Source organism: Chelonoidis abingdonii, chromosome 1 (genome assembly GCF_003597395.2).
Source record: "Chelonoidis abingdonii isolate Lonesome George chromosome 1, CheloAbing_2.0, whole genome shotgun sequence".
Lineage (NCBI taxonomy): Eukaryota > Metazoa > Chordata > Testudines > Testudinidae > Chelonoidis > Chelonoidis abingdonii.
This window is the reverse complement of record NC_133769.1, coordinates 158,309,531-158,327,377: the sequence shown is the minus strand read 5'-3', so window position 1 is coordinate 158,327,377 and position 17,847 is coordinate 158,309,531. Positions and strand designations below refer to the sequence as shown.

Genomic DNA, 17,847 nt, shown 5'->3' with positions numbered 1-17,847 from the left:
CTGATTCCCACTTCAGTGCCCTGTCATTGGACTATGCTGCCTCATTTTACGTTATAGGCAGTGGGGGTAGTGATGCCTGTAGTAAAAGGGCTCTGACACTTTTCATTATAAGTAAGGCTACGATTCTGTCACAAAGTCCATGACTTTCTGGGACCTCTGTGACTTCTTCTGGGGCAGGGCTGGAGCAGTTGTCAGCCCCAGGAACAGCTGACTGGCGGCCAGCCAGGGTGCCACAGGTCTGCTGTTTCTGTGATCCAGGGGCTGGCTTCTGGTCTGCTGTTCTGTGCCCTGGGCTGACTGCCAGCCAGTTGTTCCCACGGGCAGCCAGAACAGCTGACTGGCGGCCAGCCCCAGGGCTGCCAGAACAGCAGTCTCTGCCCTGCCAGAGAAGCCACTGGGGTTGGGTCAGCCCCCCTGGGGCTGCAGCAGCAGTCATCAGCCCCTGCCACCGAAGCAGCGGTGGGGCTGGAGCATCTGCAAGCCCCAGCAGTGTTTACCCCCTCTCCCAGGTATTGTAGTAAAAGTCAGGGAGAGGTCTCAGGCTTCAGTGAATTTTTGTTTATTGATTTTTATAAAAAACACCAGTGACAGAATCATAGTCTTAATTAAAAGACCCCGTTTTCAGTTGCTTATAATTTTAACCACCTTTAACATCAAGCTGAAATTTTCCATGCTGCGTGTCTGCCTCTGGCTGGTTAGGGGCAGGAGCCAGACAGTGGGAAGGATAAGGGAATAGAGATAGACTTGAGGGGCTTAACGGGGACAGGGACAGAAGGGTCTACAACAAGGGTGGGCAATCTATGGCACGGGTGCCAAAGGCGGCACGCAAGCTGATTTTCAGTAGCACTCTCACTGCCCAGGTGCTGGCCACCAGTCCGGGGGGCTCTGCATTTTAGTTTAATTTTAAATGAAGTTTCTTAAATACTTTTAAAACTTTCTTTACTTTATATACAACAACAGTTTAGTTATATATTATAGACTGAGAAAGAGACCTTCTAAAAACGTTAATATGTATTACTGGCACATGAAACCTTAATTTAGCGTGATTAACTGAAGACTCCGCACAGCACTTCTGAAAGGTTGCCGACCCCTGGTCTATAACCTCTTGAACACACTGCCCTACAGAACCTGGAACAGAACCCAGTAGTCCTGAGTCTCTGCAACCCTCTGCTGTCAGCAAATAGTTGTGAAACTCACTGGCAATGTGTGTAGCTCATCCTCTAGTGACTGATCTGCACACTCAGCCTACTGCTGCTACCAGATACGCTGACAGCTCAAGTGGGCAAGGTCTATGTTGTGGCTCTAAAGGTCTCAACCCCCTCAATAACCCAAACTGGGGGTCAATATGTTTCCATATGATGGAATTTCTGTTTTGAAAAACTTGACATTACCACCTGAAGACACCTACATTACAAGAGCACTAAGGTTGCACTGTCAAAGAATCCAAAGTTAGGAAATGCCAACACTGAGATTGCCTGTGAAACTTTAATTCAGCCTCCTTGTTAGCATTAACTGCATGGCCACAAGCTATTTTTCCACAGGAAACCCTGGCTCATTCAGTGCATGGGATGGACAGCGATAAGGGTTGGGTGGTGGCTGTTGTCTGCAGAACTTGCTGTATTAATTGAGATGGAATATAGGGCTCAAAGATGTTAAAATAACCCAGTCACTGTTCAACATTAAGCCATGTTAAACTAGGTTTGGGATTTTATAAACAGAGACCTCAGCCTGCTTCATACCACAGCAAACATGTCATTAACAATTCTTTTAGCCTTTTATTCAAGATAAAAAGAAGGAAAAAAGCAACAAAGCATTTGAAATGTAATTTTAAATAAGGCTTTTGTTTTAATAATGTCCTTTGCTCCCTTTCCCTTCAGCTGGAAAGGGATTTTAGAAGAAAAAAAACGCCAAATCTCTTAGATGGTAATAACTGTCCTTCTGGGGAAAAGAGAAGTTGTTAGCTGAGACAGGCTGGAGTTGTTATTAACGTCTGAGCCCGTTTCATCTCAGCTGAGGTTTGGGATTCAGCTGAAGGTGGGAGAGCTGGTGATGCCTGTCTCTGTGGTAGATGTGTAAAACTCATCCACTGCTCTAGAGGGGTGTCTGTGCAGTAGACATATAAACGATATCCACTGCATTTCAGCAAGCCCTCCACTGGGATGAGAGTACTCATGTGACTACCGTCTCTGTGACATAATATATCATCCAGTGCTTTTCCTTGCAAATGAAAAAGGAACATCATCGTGGTATTTGTGTCTAGGTCAGGCATTGGGGTGAGAGACGGTAGCAGAAAACTGGATAGCTTGTGTGAGTTTCTGAAACTTTGGATGCTGGCAAAGTTTGTATGAAACTGGCAAAAGCCTTCATCTCAGGTAGACAGAACTGCAAGTGGCTGGAGACCAGGTAGCATGGTTCTCACTCACAGGCTCAGATGTCTGGAGTTCAAATCCTGCAGGTGTTGAGACTGGGGGACTGAAAATTCCTGCACCTTTGATTGGTTTCCAGAGTTTTCTCCAGGAAAACCAAAGATGTTCCTTTGCAGACAGCTGTACAGTTCCAGCTTGGGAGGCGATCTGTTTTATTATTTGCCGAAAACTGTGCCTGTTGTGAAAAGTGTCTGTCAAACTATCAACTGATAGAGTGTGTCTGATTTCCAAATACCTAAAAACCAGATCTCAACTGCTTCCCAAAAGCAAGCAATGTCTGTGTGGTACACACACAAAACTCATCCACTGCTGTACAGGCATGTCTGTATGGTACACACGTAAATCAAATCCACTGCATTTCAACAAGCCCTCAGCTGGGATGTGAGCATTCACATGACTTGAAATAGTAAGTAGTATGAAATATTTGCAAAGACAAAGCACCATGCCTCCATGTTAATAGGTCAAATGCAGACTCTGTTGCTGTGAGAACCTGCCAGAATGCACTCCTATGCAGCCAAACTCGGGGTGCTGCTCAGTTTTTAAAGGGCACTTTCTATCTAACTGGCAAAGGCCTTCCCTGGAGTAAGAAAGTCCAGCCGTAAAATATCGAAATGGCCTAGCTCTCCCCTACAGTGCAATTTTTCATTCATAATTTGCCACTCAATTTTCTACTGCAGATTTTTGACAATTTTTCACTCTCAATTTTTGACTTGCAAATTTAGACTCTGTTTCCAGCTCTGCCACCAATCTGCTGTGCAACCTGTGGTAAGTCATTTGTGCAAGAATCCCCTAAAGCAGAGTTTCTCAAACTCTGGTCCGCGGGCTCCATTCAAGTGGTCAGTGGATAGTTCCCTCTAAGGTGTGGGCCTGGGCTGCCAAACGTGAGAGAATGAAGGGCCAGACACCTAATTAGTGGAGCCACGCAAATATTTGAGAACCATTGCCCTAAAGTATGTAGATTTTTTGGGTTGCTAACTTCATACATCAAAGCCCTGACTTGCAGAGATGCTGAACTGAGAGCTGTGGGTACTCAGCACATTTGAAAAATATCTCAAAAGGATACCCTAAATTTGCAGGGTCTTTTGAAAACATAGAGAGTTTTAAACTTTTTTGCCTTTCTTTTTCCATCTGTAAAATGGGGATAATATCTAATTCCTATATAGCATCTCTAGATTTTCAAGTGTTGTGAAAAAATGAGTGAGCATTAAGTAAGTAACCAGCTCTATAATCACAAACGAGTGCATCAAACAATCTGGTTATTAAACTTGGGCACCCTAATGGCATGAAAGGTAAGATGTGCACTTTTCCTGGAACGTTAGCAGTTGAAAGGCTTGCTCATAGGAAAGGATAACCTAGATCTGCACTATGAGTTTGACTTTCTCTTATAACGTCAATATCATATCAGTTTGGACACTAATTTGGTTCGTTATCAAGTTAAAGCTCATGGGCTATAATGCAAAATAGCTGGAACATACCAATAAATCTGGCCCCATTTCTAAAAATTCTTTATCAGTGTTCCTAAAAACATTTTAAAGTAATACAATGAAACAATATTAAAAATGGAATGCCTTTCTCCTGGTCAGTTGCTGTTTCTTTACTTTTTGCACAACAGCCAGTTGGAGGGACCTATGCAAGTGGGTGCCACTCGCTCTTAAGAAAGTGACTGTTAACAGTTTCCTTCTTTGGGAAGAAGATCACAGAGGGAAAAATGACTTTCAGTATCTGGAGTCCTCCAATTGCCTTGACTCTGGTCACACCAGTTTGAGACCTGGGTTTGGCACAGAGACTCTACTGGTTTCATTGGTTGATAATCTCCTTCTGATAGCGAATGAAGCTTCTGTGCTGATGGTTTTAGATCAGCTGTTTTGACACAGTTGTGGGTGCCACAGACGCAATTGCTCTTGACACTTACCCAGGAGTCTGAGGATACATTGTTTGGCTAGCAGGGATTCTCAAACTTCATTGCACCGCGACCCCTTCTGACAACAAAACTTACTACAGGACTCCAGGAAGACGGACCGAAGCCTGAGCCCTGCCCCCTTGGGTGGGGGTGGAGGGGCACCATAACCTGAGCCCCGCTGCCCAGGGCTGAAGCTGAAGCCTGAGCCCTGCTGCCCAAGGCTGAAGCCCTCGGGCTTTGGCTTCAGCCTCCCTCCTGGGCGGAGGGGCGCACACTTTGGCTTCAAGTCTAACACCAGCCCCGGTGACCCCATTCAAACAGGGTTGTGACCCACTTTTGAGCCCAATCAACAGATTGAGAACCGCTGGCTAGAGTAAATAGAGTTGATACCATCTCCATTGAGCAAGAAGGTGTGTCTGCCTTTTGCTATTCAAAAAGAATCAGAATTTGGTAGTGGTGGTGGTGGTGGAGGGTGATGGTGGTGCTTTCTGGAAGGACAGATAGAAAGAAGAGCCAGGAAAGCTGTTGCTCATCTCTGCATGGACAGTGTCGTTGTAGCCTTTTCTTTCAGATGAGGAGGTGGAGAAAATGAGAGTCGCCCTCTGAACACTCTTCTCTTCTGAATTTAAATAATGTTACAGTTAGAGTTTTATATCACATCCATTAGTTTTTTATTTGTCCCCATTCTCTTGTGTTAGTTAATGTCTGGAAACATTGGCATACATAAACCTGGCACCTAAGGTTCATGTTCACTTGCTTGTAAAACAAAAGCACAAAAAGGAGCACACATGCAAAGGGATCTGCTCCTTGACTCACTCCATCCATTTTCAAAATAACTGGCAATGAAGAAACAGAACATCCATCCTGGAAAGATAAAAGTGGGCATTAGTGGAAGCGATAGCTCACTGGTTTGAGCATTAGCCTGCGAAACCCAGGGTTGTGAGTTCAATCCTTAAAGAGGCAATTTGGGGATTGGTCCTGCTTTGAGCAGGGGGTTGGACTTAGATGATCTTCTGAGGTCCCTTCCAACTCTGATAGTCTATGAAGCTTGAGAACAAATGAATGCATCTTCAAAACACATCTGCTAGGGAGAACTCCAGCACTCATGGGCAACATCCACAAGCTAGTTCTTCTCTCAGTGTCTTTTGTCATGCCGCAATGAAGTTTAGCCCATTGTGTTGTTAGTGTGCCTCACTTTGCAGTTTAAGATCTGGAATAAAAGATGAATTCATTATATTTTATTTTAGTTTGCAATGTTTTAACAGTTACCCAAGACCACTGCAGATTTTAAACACTAGCAAACAATAAATATGAATTAATAAGATACTGTAGCATTTTGCTGTGAAGTCTTTGGTCTATGTTAGTAGCAGCACCAGTTGATACTTGGTGTTGCTCCTGGGTATAATGCTTGCAGGGTTTTTTTTTCCTATGGTAACATTATGCATTTCTGAAGCATCTTTCATTTGAGGATCTCAGAGCTTTCCTAAGGCAGGTAAGCATTATCCTCATTTTGCAGATAAGGAAACTGAGGCACAGAGAAATTATAATGAGAAAGTGTCAGAACAGAATATCTAAAGTATTTACATCATATGATGGGCATCTAAATAAAGCCAGGCTGATTTTCAGAAGGGATACTTAACTGCCACTTAAGTCAACACTTCCTTCTTAGTGCACTGGTCACCAGCAACACAGGGAGACCAGTCTGTAGACACCAAGGCAGATGGTGTCTCTCCTCCCACACAAAATCTCAGCCCAGTACCATTTCCACCCACTCCAGACACCAGCAGGGGAGCTTGTCTAGCAGCATGGAGACCTGAAGCAGCTGGCACAACTCTACAGTTGCACCGGTACTTTTTGTTGAGTTCAGTTACGCTACATTGAAGAAGGGGAAGTAACTCCTGTGTTTGTTACATTTCCAAAGCAGTCTGTGTCTGAGATGTTATCCGACTGTATGGGTGGGTGGTTTGGCGTTGGTGGGGACTGTGGTTGTTTAGATAAGGGAAACCCCCCCAAAGGTGAGACCATCAAGGCAAAATTTCAAAAGGGAACGTTTTAAACTATTTTCTTTGCAAAAGTTAGTATCCCAGATCCATAGTAGCTTTGCTTGCTCTTGTTGTGTCCTGGTGAGGTCAGTCTGAACACAGGACAAAAGAAGGTGATGGAGCAGCATACAAAACAACGACGTGGGAACGTCAGACTTGGTGTTTCTGGTGTCGGCTGTTTTCTCAAGGCCCAGATGGTAAGGTGGTGATCCCTTCCCAAACATGGAACTAATGCACTTCTCCTGCCTACAGCTGTGACAGACAGGGTCAGTTCTTACACTCCCCTAGGTAGTTCTGACATAGGTCACACAACCTGTGAACAGCACTGAATCAAATGCTGCTGCTACTGATTCGTTCCTCTGTGGTGAGATGTAACAATAATGCTTATACAAATAATGCAACTGTATATTACAAATCCCCAAACCCCTGAACATGGCTCAAACACCATGGCAAACCCCAATGGCCAAATAAAGCATCCTGTATAGAACAGAAAATCATAATAGCCCATGATCTAGCAACAGCCAGCAAACCTCACAAAAACTTACATCTTCAGCCTCACGCATCAGGCTCACTGATAGCCTCTGGGTCCCCTTCTAGCTGATCCAAACTGACACTGGTTAGATCAGCTTCCCCTTCCAGCCACTTGGACCATGTCACTGGCCTGCCTCAAATCGTCACACTGCTGCCTCTCTTCATCTGCATCAAATTCAGGTTTCTCATCCTGTCCCTCACTTAGGCCTGGTCTGCATTCAAATTTAGTTCAACATCCATGGCCTCTGTTTCAGCCCTGCCTACACCTTCTCTCTCATTTCTCTCTATTCCCCCTCACTAGCTATCCTCCTAAGCCTCCCTTTTGACTGCTCCTTCGGTCTCCAGCAAACACGGCTTGGTTGGTATTAAACAGAGGAGAAAAACTCTGCATATTTCTGATAGCCCCTCCACTCAGATTCCTGTGGAGCCTAGGAAGCTTTAATGTACTATCAATGTTATGTGAAGGGAGAAACCCTTATCAAAAAACATACCACGGTACTCAAGGCTTGTGTACACACACAAACACACTCTACCACTTTTATACCAATACAATAAAAACAGTGCAACCCTCTAGTATGAACTCAGCAACACCTTTTTAAACCTCAGTGTTTTTGATCCACTCCCAGACTGTTCTCTTCTAGTACCCTTAATTGTTTGCACTGTTTCTGTTGAAAATGGATTGCAACCTCCTTGCAGCAGAGCCCTTTTCTTCCCATGTTTTTGGAGAGCCCCATGTATCTATATGGTGCTATATAAATACTACTCAAGGGATAAATACTGAGCAACTTATTCAGATTTTTACTCGGGTCTTATTGAGACAGAGACAATGGGAGTTCACCTGAATAAGAGTTACACGTTCTGGGACACGGTCAGGCTGTTTAGAGCTCACATTTAGGCTTTAGTTGTAGCTATTACAAAACCTAGTGTTAATACAAATACTTTGTGAAATAACACCCCTCCCCAAAGCCATTCACTCTGTTTTATTGGACTTACATCTCCCCCTTATATACACCAGAAAGGGTTTGCTAGCATAGCTAGACAGATCTACCAATATTGGCAAATCCGACTAGTGGAGATGCCGCTTATAACAAGTCCCTGAATGAAACAAGCTATACAGGGAAAAGGAACATGCCAGTATAACTGCATCTACACTAGGGTTTTTGCCAGCAGAGTTATGTCAGTTAGGGTGTGTGATTTTCTCACTTTCCTGCCAGCCAGCAAAGCTTGTGCGTGTAGACCAGGGCTCAGTGTTTTCAGCCCCAAGCACTGTGGCTTTGGATTAGTACCTGGCAATCAGAATGTGACACTAATTAGATATATGAGTGAAACTCATTAGTTTGTTCTTGGACATGTTCTACATTAGAAACATTTTACTGGCATAACTATTGATTAGGAGGCTGATTCTTTACTAATATTGTAGACCCAGTATAAGCCTGTGCGTGGATGTAGTTATGCACAGATAAAGGTGCCTGATACCAATCATTTATTTTGTTTTGTGAACCAGAATAAACTATACCAGTATGAGCTCTTTTATACTGGTATAACTGCATCCACATTAAGGATCTGTTTTGTTTTTTTGCAAACGTTAACTGTGCCAGTATAGTTAAAGCATTAAGGCTTTCTAATGGAGACAAGCCCTTCTTGTCCAAATGGAGTAAAATGCACAAAACAAAACAAAGTAAATGGAGAAGAGAACCTTGATTACTAAAACCTTAAACTCTAAAGTCTTCTTAACAACACTGGGAAGGCAATTTGTTTTTGGTTTTTTTAAATGGCAAACCCCTTCTTTACACTCAGGAACTCCTGCGTAAAAAGGGATAAAAAATGTGACACAAGGGATAGTATCCCACGGAAACCTGGTTTAGTGGCAACCTAATCAGCAATTTTGTGATGCATTGGACATGTTTGTTTTGGTGCACTGCTACATATCTCACTTGCATTGGGTGGAAAGGCAGGACAGAAAATTAACCAGCCCTGACTCATTAGTGCTCCACATTAATGTAACCAGGGGTCAGCAGCCTTTCAGAAGTGGTGTGCCGAGTCTTCATGTATTCACTCTAATGTAAGGTTTCATGTGCTGGTAATACATTTTAACATTTTTAGAAGTTCTCTTTCTATAAGTCTAGAATATATAACTAAACTGTTGTTGTATGTAAAGTAAATAAGGTTTCAGAATGTTTAAGAAGCTTCATTTAAAATTAAATTAAAATGCAGAGCCCCTGGACTGGTGGCCAGGACCTGGGCAGCGTGAGTGCCACTGAAAATCAGCTCACGTGCCACCTTCGGCACCCGTACCATAGGTTGCCTACCCCAATGGAACCTGACTGCACAAAAACCCGAGCCCATCAGAGTTGATGCCCAGTTGTAAGACACTGACTGAAGCGGCCAGCGTTCACGAAGGGTGGGGGGTGCTACTCTACCCAAAGGAAATAGAGATGAGACTTTGAAGGAGGCTCTTGAAAACCAGCTACTCATAGCAAGAGCATGTGACTGGCTTAACAAAAGACAGAGCCACAGAGATAGGAGATTCCAACTGCCCTTTAAGGACCCATCCAACTACCACTGGTGGCAGCAGGAATCTTTCCAATGACATTACTAAGAGTTGGATCAGCCCCTGAGGGGGTATCAAAATGTGCAAGACAATGCACGACCACAACCTCAACTACTGTGCCCTGCACTGGCAGGAGAGTTCTTGGAACATAACGCTGGTCTGCCCTGCTACACCTCCATCATACCTCCAGGTGCAGCTCCCTCTAGTCAGGGCAGGATCCCAGCAGCTGGGCCAGATACTCACTGATGGCTTCAGTAGAACTGTGCTGATTTATACCAACCTGAGATCTGGGCCATTGCTTTTAAAGCAGTTGCATACAATTTATGTGCTTGTTACACTTCCTTGTTATCTAGTTTGTATAGTTAGATGCATCATTCAATGAATGCTAAGGGATTTGGTATCCAATATCAAAACAGGAAAGAAAGTTTTGTGGTTATGGGTGTCAAGAAATCTGGATTCTGTTTCTGGGTCTGTCACAGACTTTACATGCAACTTTGGCAAGTCACTTTGGCTTACATTTTAAAAAGTGGCCACTAAGTTTAGATGCCTCAATTTTTAGGTTCCCAACTAGGGCCAGATTTTCAGAAGTGCTGATTACCAGCAACTCAACCAACATTCAGTGGGAGCTGAGGTGCTCAGCACATCTGAAAAGAAAAAAAATCAGGCCCAAAGCGTGTCAAAGGGCTTTGAAGTTAGAACTGAAGGGAAGAGATTTTACTGCACTATTGCCATATCTTATTTAGGTGATCTCATATTGCATATGGTACAGATTTGGTTTTTGATTCATGCTTCGCAAAAAACAAGGAAAATAAATGCATTCCTTTCTAAGTCTGGTTGGCAACTTTCATGGAGCTCACCAGCACCCTTTTCCAGCAATGTTCCCAAGCTATCACTTAGTATGGTGAGGATGAGATTTCTCTTTCTAAAACTTTTGTGGTGATGTCTCCACTGCAGCTGGTGATGTATCTTTCCAGCTCGGGTAGATATGATTGAGCTCAAGAGCTCTGATTGACCTAGCACACTAAAAAATAGCAACACAGCTGTGGCCGTGTAGGCAGAGAGATGGATTAGCTGCCCCAAGTACGTAGGTAGGCTCTCAGACAGGACTGTACTCAGGAGTCTAGTCCCAGCCACTGCCCATGCCACCGCAGCTGCACTCTATCTTTAGCTAGCTAAATCAATCAAAGCAAGTGCACACATGTCTATCTGAGCTGGAAATTACACCTCCAGCTGCACCACAGATGTATCCAAAGAAAAGGGAGAGTATAGCATGGCAAATGCACTGGACTAGGAGCCAGGATCTAGCATAATACTTTATATTTCCTCTTTCACTGGAGGTTCTCCAAGCATTTCATAAAGATCATTTTATTATCCTCATTTTACAGACTGGGAGCGTTAGGCACACATAGAAGTAGTAACCTACCTAACGAGCACACACTGAGCAAGTGATAGTCAGGAAGAGAATCCAGGTCTCCTGATTCCCAGTTCTGTGCACTGTGTCTCTGAGTCTAATCTAAGGTGCCACAGAATTGTAAAGTGCTGTTATTAAACCTTTGGAATGCTGCTTTATGAAGCACCACACATTTATAACAGGTTGCAAATAAAAAAAAAACAACAACACCCTCAATAACCCTTAAACCTCCTCTCATTCTTGTATCTCCACTCCTTGCTGAAACCCAGGTTATTGGTAGGGATAAAGAGTACAGTAACTCCTCACTTAAAGTTGTCCCGGTTAACACTGTTTCGTTGTTACATTGCTGATCAATTAGGGAACATGCCCATTTAAAGTTGTGAACTGCTCCCTTCTAAAATCATTTGGCAGCCGCCTGCTTTGTCCACTGCTTGCAGGAAGGGCAGCCCGTTGCAGCTAGCTGGTGGGGGCTTGGAACTAGGGTGGACCAGCAGCCCCCCCATCAGCTCCCCTAAGCTCCCTGTCGTGCAACCGCCCAGCAGGCTAGCAATTGCCCTGGGCTATCAATTGCTGGCAGTTCAGCTGTCCCTCCCCCCACTGCCATGTGCTGCTCCTTCTCTGCCTTGGAGTTGCTCCCAGAAACTCCTGTTTGCTGTGCAGGGGAAAAGGGGGGTGGTAATGTCAGGGTATCCCCCTTCCCCCGCTCCTGCACCTCACTTACCCGTCTCAACTTCCTGATCTACTTAAAAAGACAACGCACTTAAGTGTGGGTCAGCTTACTTAAAGGGGCAGTGTGCATCTCTCCCTCACACATCCAAGATGTGTGCCTATCTGCTACACTGTCTCCCCTCCCTCCTGTTCGTGCTGCCTTGCGTGAGAGGCTACATTAACAACAATGTGTTAACCCTTGAGGGCTCAGCCGAGTGCTAGTTCATCATTGAGCAGCAAGGCATTCCCTGGGAAACATCCCTCTCTCCGACTCCATCTAGGGTGACCAGACGTCCCAATAAAATCGGGACCGTCCCAATAAAATCGGGACCGTCCCAATATTTAGGTGTTTGTCCCACGTCCCAACTGATCTTTGGTCGGGACGCAATTTGTCCCAATATTTTGCTCTGCCAGCAGCACTCTTTTTTTTTTTTTCCTCCGCTAGTAGCACTCGGTGTTTGTTTGTTTTTTCGCTCCGCCGGCGGACAACTCCCCCGCCCCATGTGTACCGATATCTTCTCGCTCTCATCTGGTCACCCTAATTCCACCACCTCAACCAAGCTTCACAATCATCATAGCTGTGAACAGCATTACATTGTTTGTTTAAAACATATATTATATATCAGTGGTCCCCAACGCGGTGCCTATGGGTGCCATGGCGCCCACCAGGGCATCTATGTGCGCCCATCTACTGAAAAGGGAGCACCCCGCTGTGGAGGAGTGCAGCCGCCAAACAAGCAGCCGCCGAAGAGTCGCAACATCAAGAAGCATTGCTGACGAAATGGCGCTGCTTTTTGGCGGCGATGCCTCTTGATGACGCAGCATCTCGGCAGCATTTCGAGAGCGTTGCCTCTTCACGGAGGCATTTTGGCGGCTAGTCATCAGACACCTGCCACACTGTAAAGGCTGGGGACCACTGTTATATATAGTTTTTTGTCTGGTGAAAAAAATTTCCCTGGAACCTAACACCCCCCCCAATTTCAATTAATCCTTATGGGGAAATTGGATTTGCTTAACATCGTTTCGCTTAAAGTCGCATTTTTCAGGAACATAACTACGACGTTAAGCGAGGAGTTACTGTAACTGCTCTTTCTTTGCTAAGCATCCTACCCTTCCCTTCGATTCATCAGGGAACAATCTTCAGTAATTGCACAGAAATACACAGGCTGTCAGGAGTGAGAAAAAAGAACTACAGCAAAAGTACATGCTGGTTACTTGGTGGTTTCATAATTTTTTAAAATTATTACTTTCCAGAGTGTGTAACAAATTTATGCCCTTTCTCACTTCATTATGATGTATAATGGGGACCTGATTTTTTTTTTTTAATTCCACCTGTTAATTCACATGGCAAATTCAGGTGGAAGAACTATTAGGATTATGGCGTCACAGACACCATGGAAGTGAAACCCGATCATTAGAAGAACGTTTTTTTCCCCAGACTATTTAAAATTGGTTGTTGTTAGTATTAACTAAAACATTTTGGCACACAGCTGTCATGTCCTAATAGCACTTCACGCCTTGCCCCTTTCCCAGGGCAGGTTTTCAATCTGCAATCTTTAGAGCGAGAGCAATACTGTTACCAAACTAAGCCAGCCCAACATGAAATACAACATGTTCAAGTACTGAAAGATCCAACTTTTAGTGAATTCAATACCCGAATCACCTCAGCCCCTCCCAACACTTCACAACCATTTCACTCCACTGGCCACTTCACAGCCATGCGTGTCTTCTTCCTTGGAAAGCAGCTAGTCATTGCCATCAGCACATGTGCCCGACTTCCCCCACTTAACTCTGGCCTGAGTGTGATCGCCACACACCTGTTTTCTCTTGATTGAAGAGAAGGTCAGGCAGGTTCATTGATTTAGTCTTGAGTTCTTCTCTTCCTCTACAAGGAGAAGAGATAATTGTATGAACTTCAGGGGTACATAACATGATACATTTTAACAGGAATACAACTTTCTGCCTGGCCATCTACTGCACATCATTTATCATCTAAAAGGAGCTGTGAATATTTTCACATTTTACAACTTCCATGACTGACAGTCCCTGAAGATCTTCACAAACTATCTCTGTGCAAAGTTGCTGAAATCCAGCCAGCTCTGGGGTGGAGAGCAGACACCCACCAGCATACAGCTACTTGTATAACAGCAGAGTAAGGAGGAGAAATTTTGAGCTAGCATGGGGAGGAGAGGGAGTAGTGCAGGCTGCAGCTCCAGCGAGGCTCTCAAGGAGTGGCCACATTGCAGTGACCCAGAGTGGCCAGCTTCAGCTGGCGTGAGAAGCGTCTCCCTCCTGCACCCCACTGCAGGCCCGGCTGCCAGGGAGAGCGGCTGAACATGCTGGGAGAGTGGGGGAGGCAGAGACGCACTGGGAGGACAGAGTCCCCTCTACCCCACAAGTAATTATGGTGCGGTGGGGAGAGCGCATCAGCCACAGCCTGGGCACAGGGCAGAAGAGGGTGGAGGTCGCTGCATAAAGGACACATGCGGGGCAGTCATGTGTTCTCCTCTTTAGATTTGGGCCCTCACCCCGCCCCTCAGGATCGGGAGACGAGTCATCTATGGCTAGAGCAATACTGTTATCAAACTGAAGCTACGGCTACACTGTCTCTTTACAGCGCTGCAAATTTTTCACTCAGGGATGTGAAACAATTACCCTCCTGAACGCAGCAATATACAGCGCTGCAAAGCGCCAGAGTAAAAAGTGCCCGAGCGCTGGAAGCCGTGCTCCCAGCACTGTAAGCTAATACCCTCGGGGAGGTGGAGCGCCGCGACCACACTAGCACTTCAAAGCACTCCCGCGGCAACGCTTTGGAGTTTTGAGTGTAGCCATGTCCTGAGCCAGCCCAATAGTGAAACACAACATGTTCAAGCACTGAAAGGTGCAACTTTTAGTGAATTCCATCCCTGATTAAATCTGGAACTGGAATCTGAGAAGTCAAGGATAATTAGGCACATTAACCACTTCATCTACAACCACTGATTTGCTATCACAAGTCCTGTCAACCAATCCTAGTTCTTATACGGATATCGGTGTTAATCTTCTATCTAAAGCTCTAACATTTATGGCCACTTGGCACCTTTGAGATTCGCCCCCATCAGACAGCATTAACCACTGAAAGCCATGCCAGCCGTGAGTACTATAACTTGAGAAGCTATGTGCACATGTCACATGTATGGTCTGGAACGTTCAGGGATGTTTAGAGCTTTTAGCTGTGGACAAGCTCTAGCAATCTAATGTACTTTCCCTAGACGTGGTCATACAGGATCTAAAACATTCCTGTTCTTTTCCATGCCTGACTCCTGATTCCTGCCTGAGATATTTTCCTGCCTGAAATATTATTCCTGCCTGAGATATTATTCCTGCCTGAAAAATAAGATGCAAATGAGTTGGAGTTAGCACCAATTCTTGCACACATTATTCATGGTCATCATTTAGGGGGTAAAATTCTTTCCTAATCTACCCGAGGAGTCCTGGGGTAACAGAAGGGTAATGGCTAGTTGGCATGTCCCTGGTACAGAGCAGGATGGGTCATGGGAGAGCTGAAGCATAATGTGCTAAAATGCACCCCTTACTGCTACTCCAAAAGGTAGCAGCGTACCTATTATCCTCATCCCTTTTCCCAGGGCTCCTTGCTTACTGCAGCACCCAGCCAGAAGCTGAGGGGCTTGCTGTGTACCCCAGCCAGCTGTTCAAAACCCTTGTGACTCTTGCACTGTGAACAGCACAACAATCAAGTCCCCTCACCCGCTTAGCCTTCAAGAGAGCACCAAGGCCCAGGTCCTGGACGGAATTTAGGCTCCCAACTGCCACTGAAATAGGTGCCTCAGTACCTTTCAGGATCTGGGCCGAGGAGTCTGTCCTGGCTGCGGGTGCCATAGGTGTAGGAAAGCTTAACCAGACACTGCTCTAGTCAACCTCATTTGAACATTTTGCCTGAAATTTGCAGGGCAGCAATCACACACCTAGTCCGACATGGAATCTGGGAAGTGTAGTATTTCAGAAGATGACTGAGACACAGAGGAGTAGGCTAGTATTCTGAGCACAAGACTGGGAATAAGGACTCCTGGGCTCTATTCTCTCTGTGATACTCCATGCCTGATTCTCTACCCATTTCACTCTTGTAGCTTACTTGACACCACAAGGGTGATTCCTGATTGAGAGCAATGCAAGTAGAGACTCATGTCCCGTGTGGCTCTGGACAAACCATTTCACCTCTCTGTGCCTCAGTTTCCCCAGGTGTAAGTAGGAGATAACACCCACTCACAAAGGGGCACACCACAATGAGGATTTATGCAGTAATGTTTGGGTGGTGTTTGAGGATGGGCGTGCTGATGATTACAAATGGAACGGTAAAGCACAGGCTGATGGGCAGGGCAGTAGCGCTCCACAAGTGCCCTGTGTGCACAGAGGAGGAGCACATCAGCAAGTAACCAAGTCATAACGCCAAAGCAGAGAGCAAGTCGAGACTGGCTGGAGAACAAAGATCGAAAATTGTTCTATAGGAACCTCACAGAGAATTGTCTTTATTCTCCTTTTGCAGGAAATCTTCCTCCAGTCCACACCCACAGGCCTCACTTCCAGCTACTTCAGCAACCTTCATGCTCCCTTCATTTCCCCTGTGAACAACAAGCAACTCTCCAGCCAGAGACCCTCCCTCCTTCCCCCAACTCCTGTGACAGTGTCTCTGTCCTATTCTCCTGTGTGTGCAATGGGCACCTCATCCCCTCCCAACACTTCACAACCATTTCCCTCCACTGGCCACTTCACAGCCATGCACGTCTTCCTCCCTGGCAAGCAGCTAGTCATTGCCATGCACCACATGTGCCTCACTTCCCCACTTCACTCTGGCAGAGTGTGATGGCCACACACCTGGATTCTCTGGATTGCAGGAAAGATCAGCCTGGCTCGTTGATACAGTCTCTTCTGAGTTCTTCTTTTCCTCTACAAGGGGGAGAGATAATTGTATAATCTTCAGGTGTCCATAACATGATACATTTCAACAGGAATAAATCATTTCTGTCAGGCCATTTGCTGCTCATTATTTATCATCTGCCATTACTGAACCCATCAGCTTCTCCCAGGTGGTTTCAGTCCCCAACACACACCCCCAACCAACACTGATTCACTTGGATGTTCTCTGGACAGTTCATATGAAATTATCTGGCTAAAAGGAGCTGTGAATATTTTCACATTTTATAACTTCCTTGCCTGATAGTCCCCAAAGAGCTTCACAAAGGATCTCTATGCAGAGCTGCTGAAAAGCAGCCACCCCCAGGGTGGAGAGCAGAAACCCACCAGCATACAGCTAGTTGTACAACAGTGGAGTAAGGAGGGGAAATTTTGAGCTGAGGCTGGGAGGAGGGAGTAGTGGAGGTTGCCACCCCAGCGACGCTCTCAGGGAGCGGCCGTGCTGCACAGAGTCAGTGACCCAGGGTGGCCAGCTTCAGCTGGTGTGAGAAGCGTCTCCCTCCTGCACCCCACCCAGGCCCGGCTGCCAGGGAGAGAGGCTGAACATGCCAGGTGAATGGGGGAGACAGAGATGCAGTGGGAGGACATATTCCCCTCTCCCCTGCAGGTAACTCTGGGGGTGGGGAGAGTGCAGTGGCTCGAGCTGGGCAAAGGGCAGGAGAGGGCAGAGGTCGCTGCACAAAGGACACGTGGGGCAGTCACGTGTCCTCACTTTTAGATTTGTGTCCCCACCCCCTCCCCCAGGATCAGGAGACATGAGTCATCTATGGCTAGAGCAATACTGTTACCAAACTAAGGCTGTGACTACACTGGTGCTTTACAGTGCTGCAACTTTCTCGCTCAGGGGTGTGAAAAAATACCCCGAGCGCAGCAAGATACAGCGCTGCAAAGCGCCAGTGTAAAAAAAGTGTCCGAGCACTGGGAGCCGTGCTCCCAGCACTGTAAGCTAATCCCCTCGGGGAGGTGGAGTACCGGCAGCACTGGGAGAGCTCTCTCCCAGCACTGCCTCCACGACCACACTCGCACTTCAGAGCGCTGCCACTGGAGCACTCCTGTGGCAGCGCTTTTCAGTTTCGAGTGTAGCCATGTCCTGAGCCAGCCCAACAGTGAAACACAACATGTTCAAGCACTGAAAGGTGCAACTTTTAGTGAATTCCATCCCTGATTAAATATGGAACTGGAACCTGAGAAGCCAAGGAGAATTAGACACATTAACCACTTCATCTACAATCACTGATTTGCCAACCAATTCCAGTCCTTATATGGATATCTGTGTTAATCTGCTATCTACAGTTCTAACAATCAGG

General features: G+C 45.8%; 1 protein-coding gene across 6 annotated transcripts in view; it reads right to left on the bottom strand.

The window, feature by feature from the left end:
• Positions 1 to 1,755: 1,755 nt before the first annotated feature.
• Positions 1,756 to 17,847, bottom strand: part of CD58 (CD58 molecule) — a 74,318-nt gene continuing 58,226 nt past the window's right edge. For 3 of the 6 annotated variants that reach the window (XM_075071927.1, XM_075071932.1, XM_032799906.2), the window contains 3 exons: positions 16,442 to 16,513; positions 13,387 to 13,454; positions 1,756 to 5,536 (listed from right to left, as the gene is read on the bottom strand). In XM_075071927.1, coding sequence (XP_074928028.1) covers positions 13,423 to 13,454; positions 16,442 to 16,513 — 104 coding nt within the window. In that variant the 3' untranslated portion in view covers positions 1,756 to 5,536; positions 13,387 to 13,422. Of the gene's footprint in view, positions 5,537 to 13,386; positions 13,455 to 14,356; positions 14,900 to 16,441; positions 16,514 to 17,847 lie in introns of those variants that run through there. The other 3 variants (XM_075071926.1, XM_075071930.1, XM_032799909.2) reach the window with 2 other exon arrangements.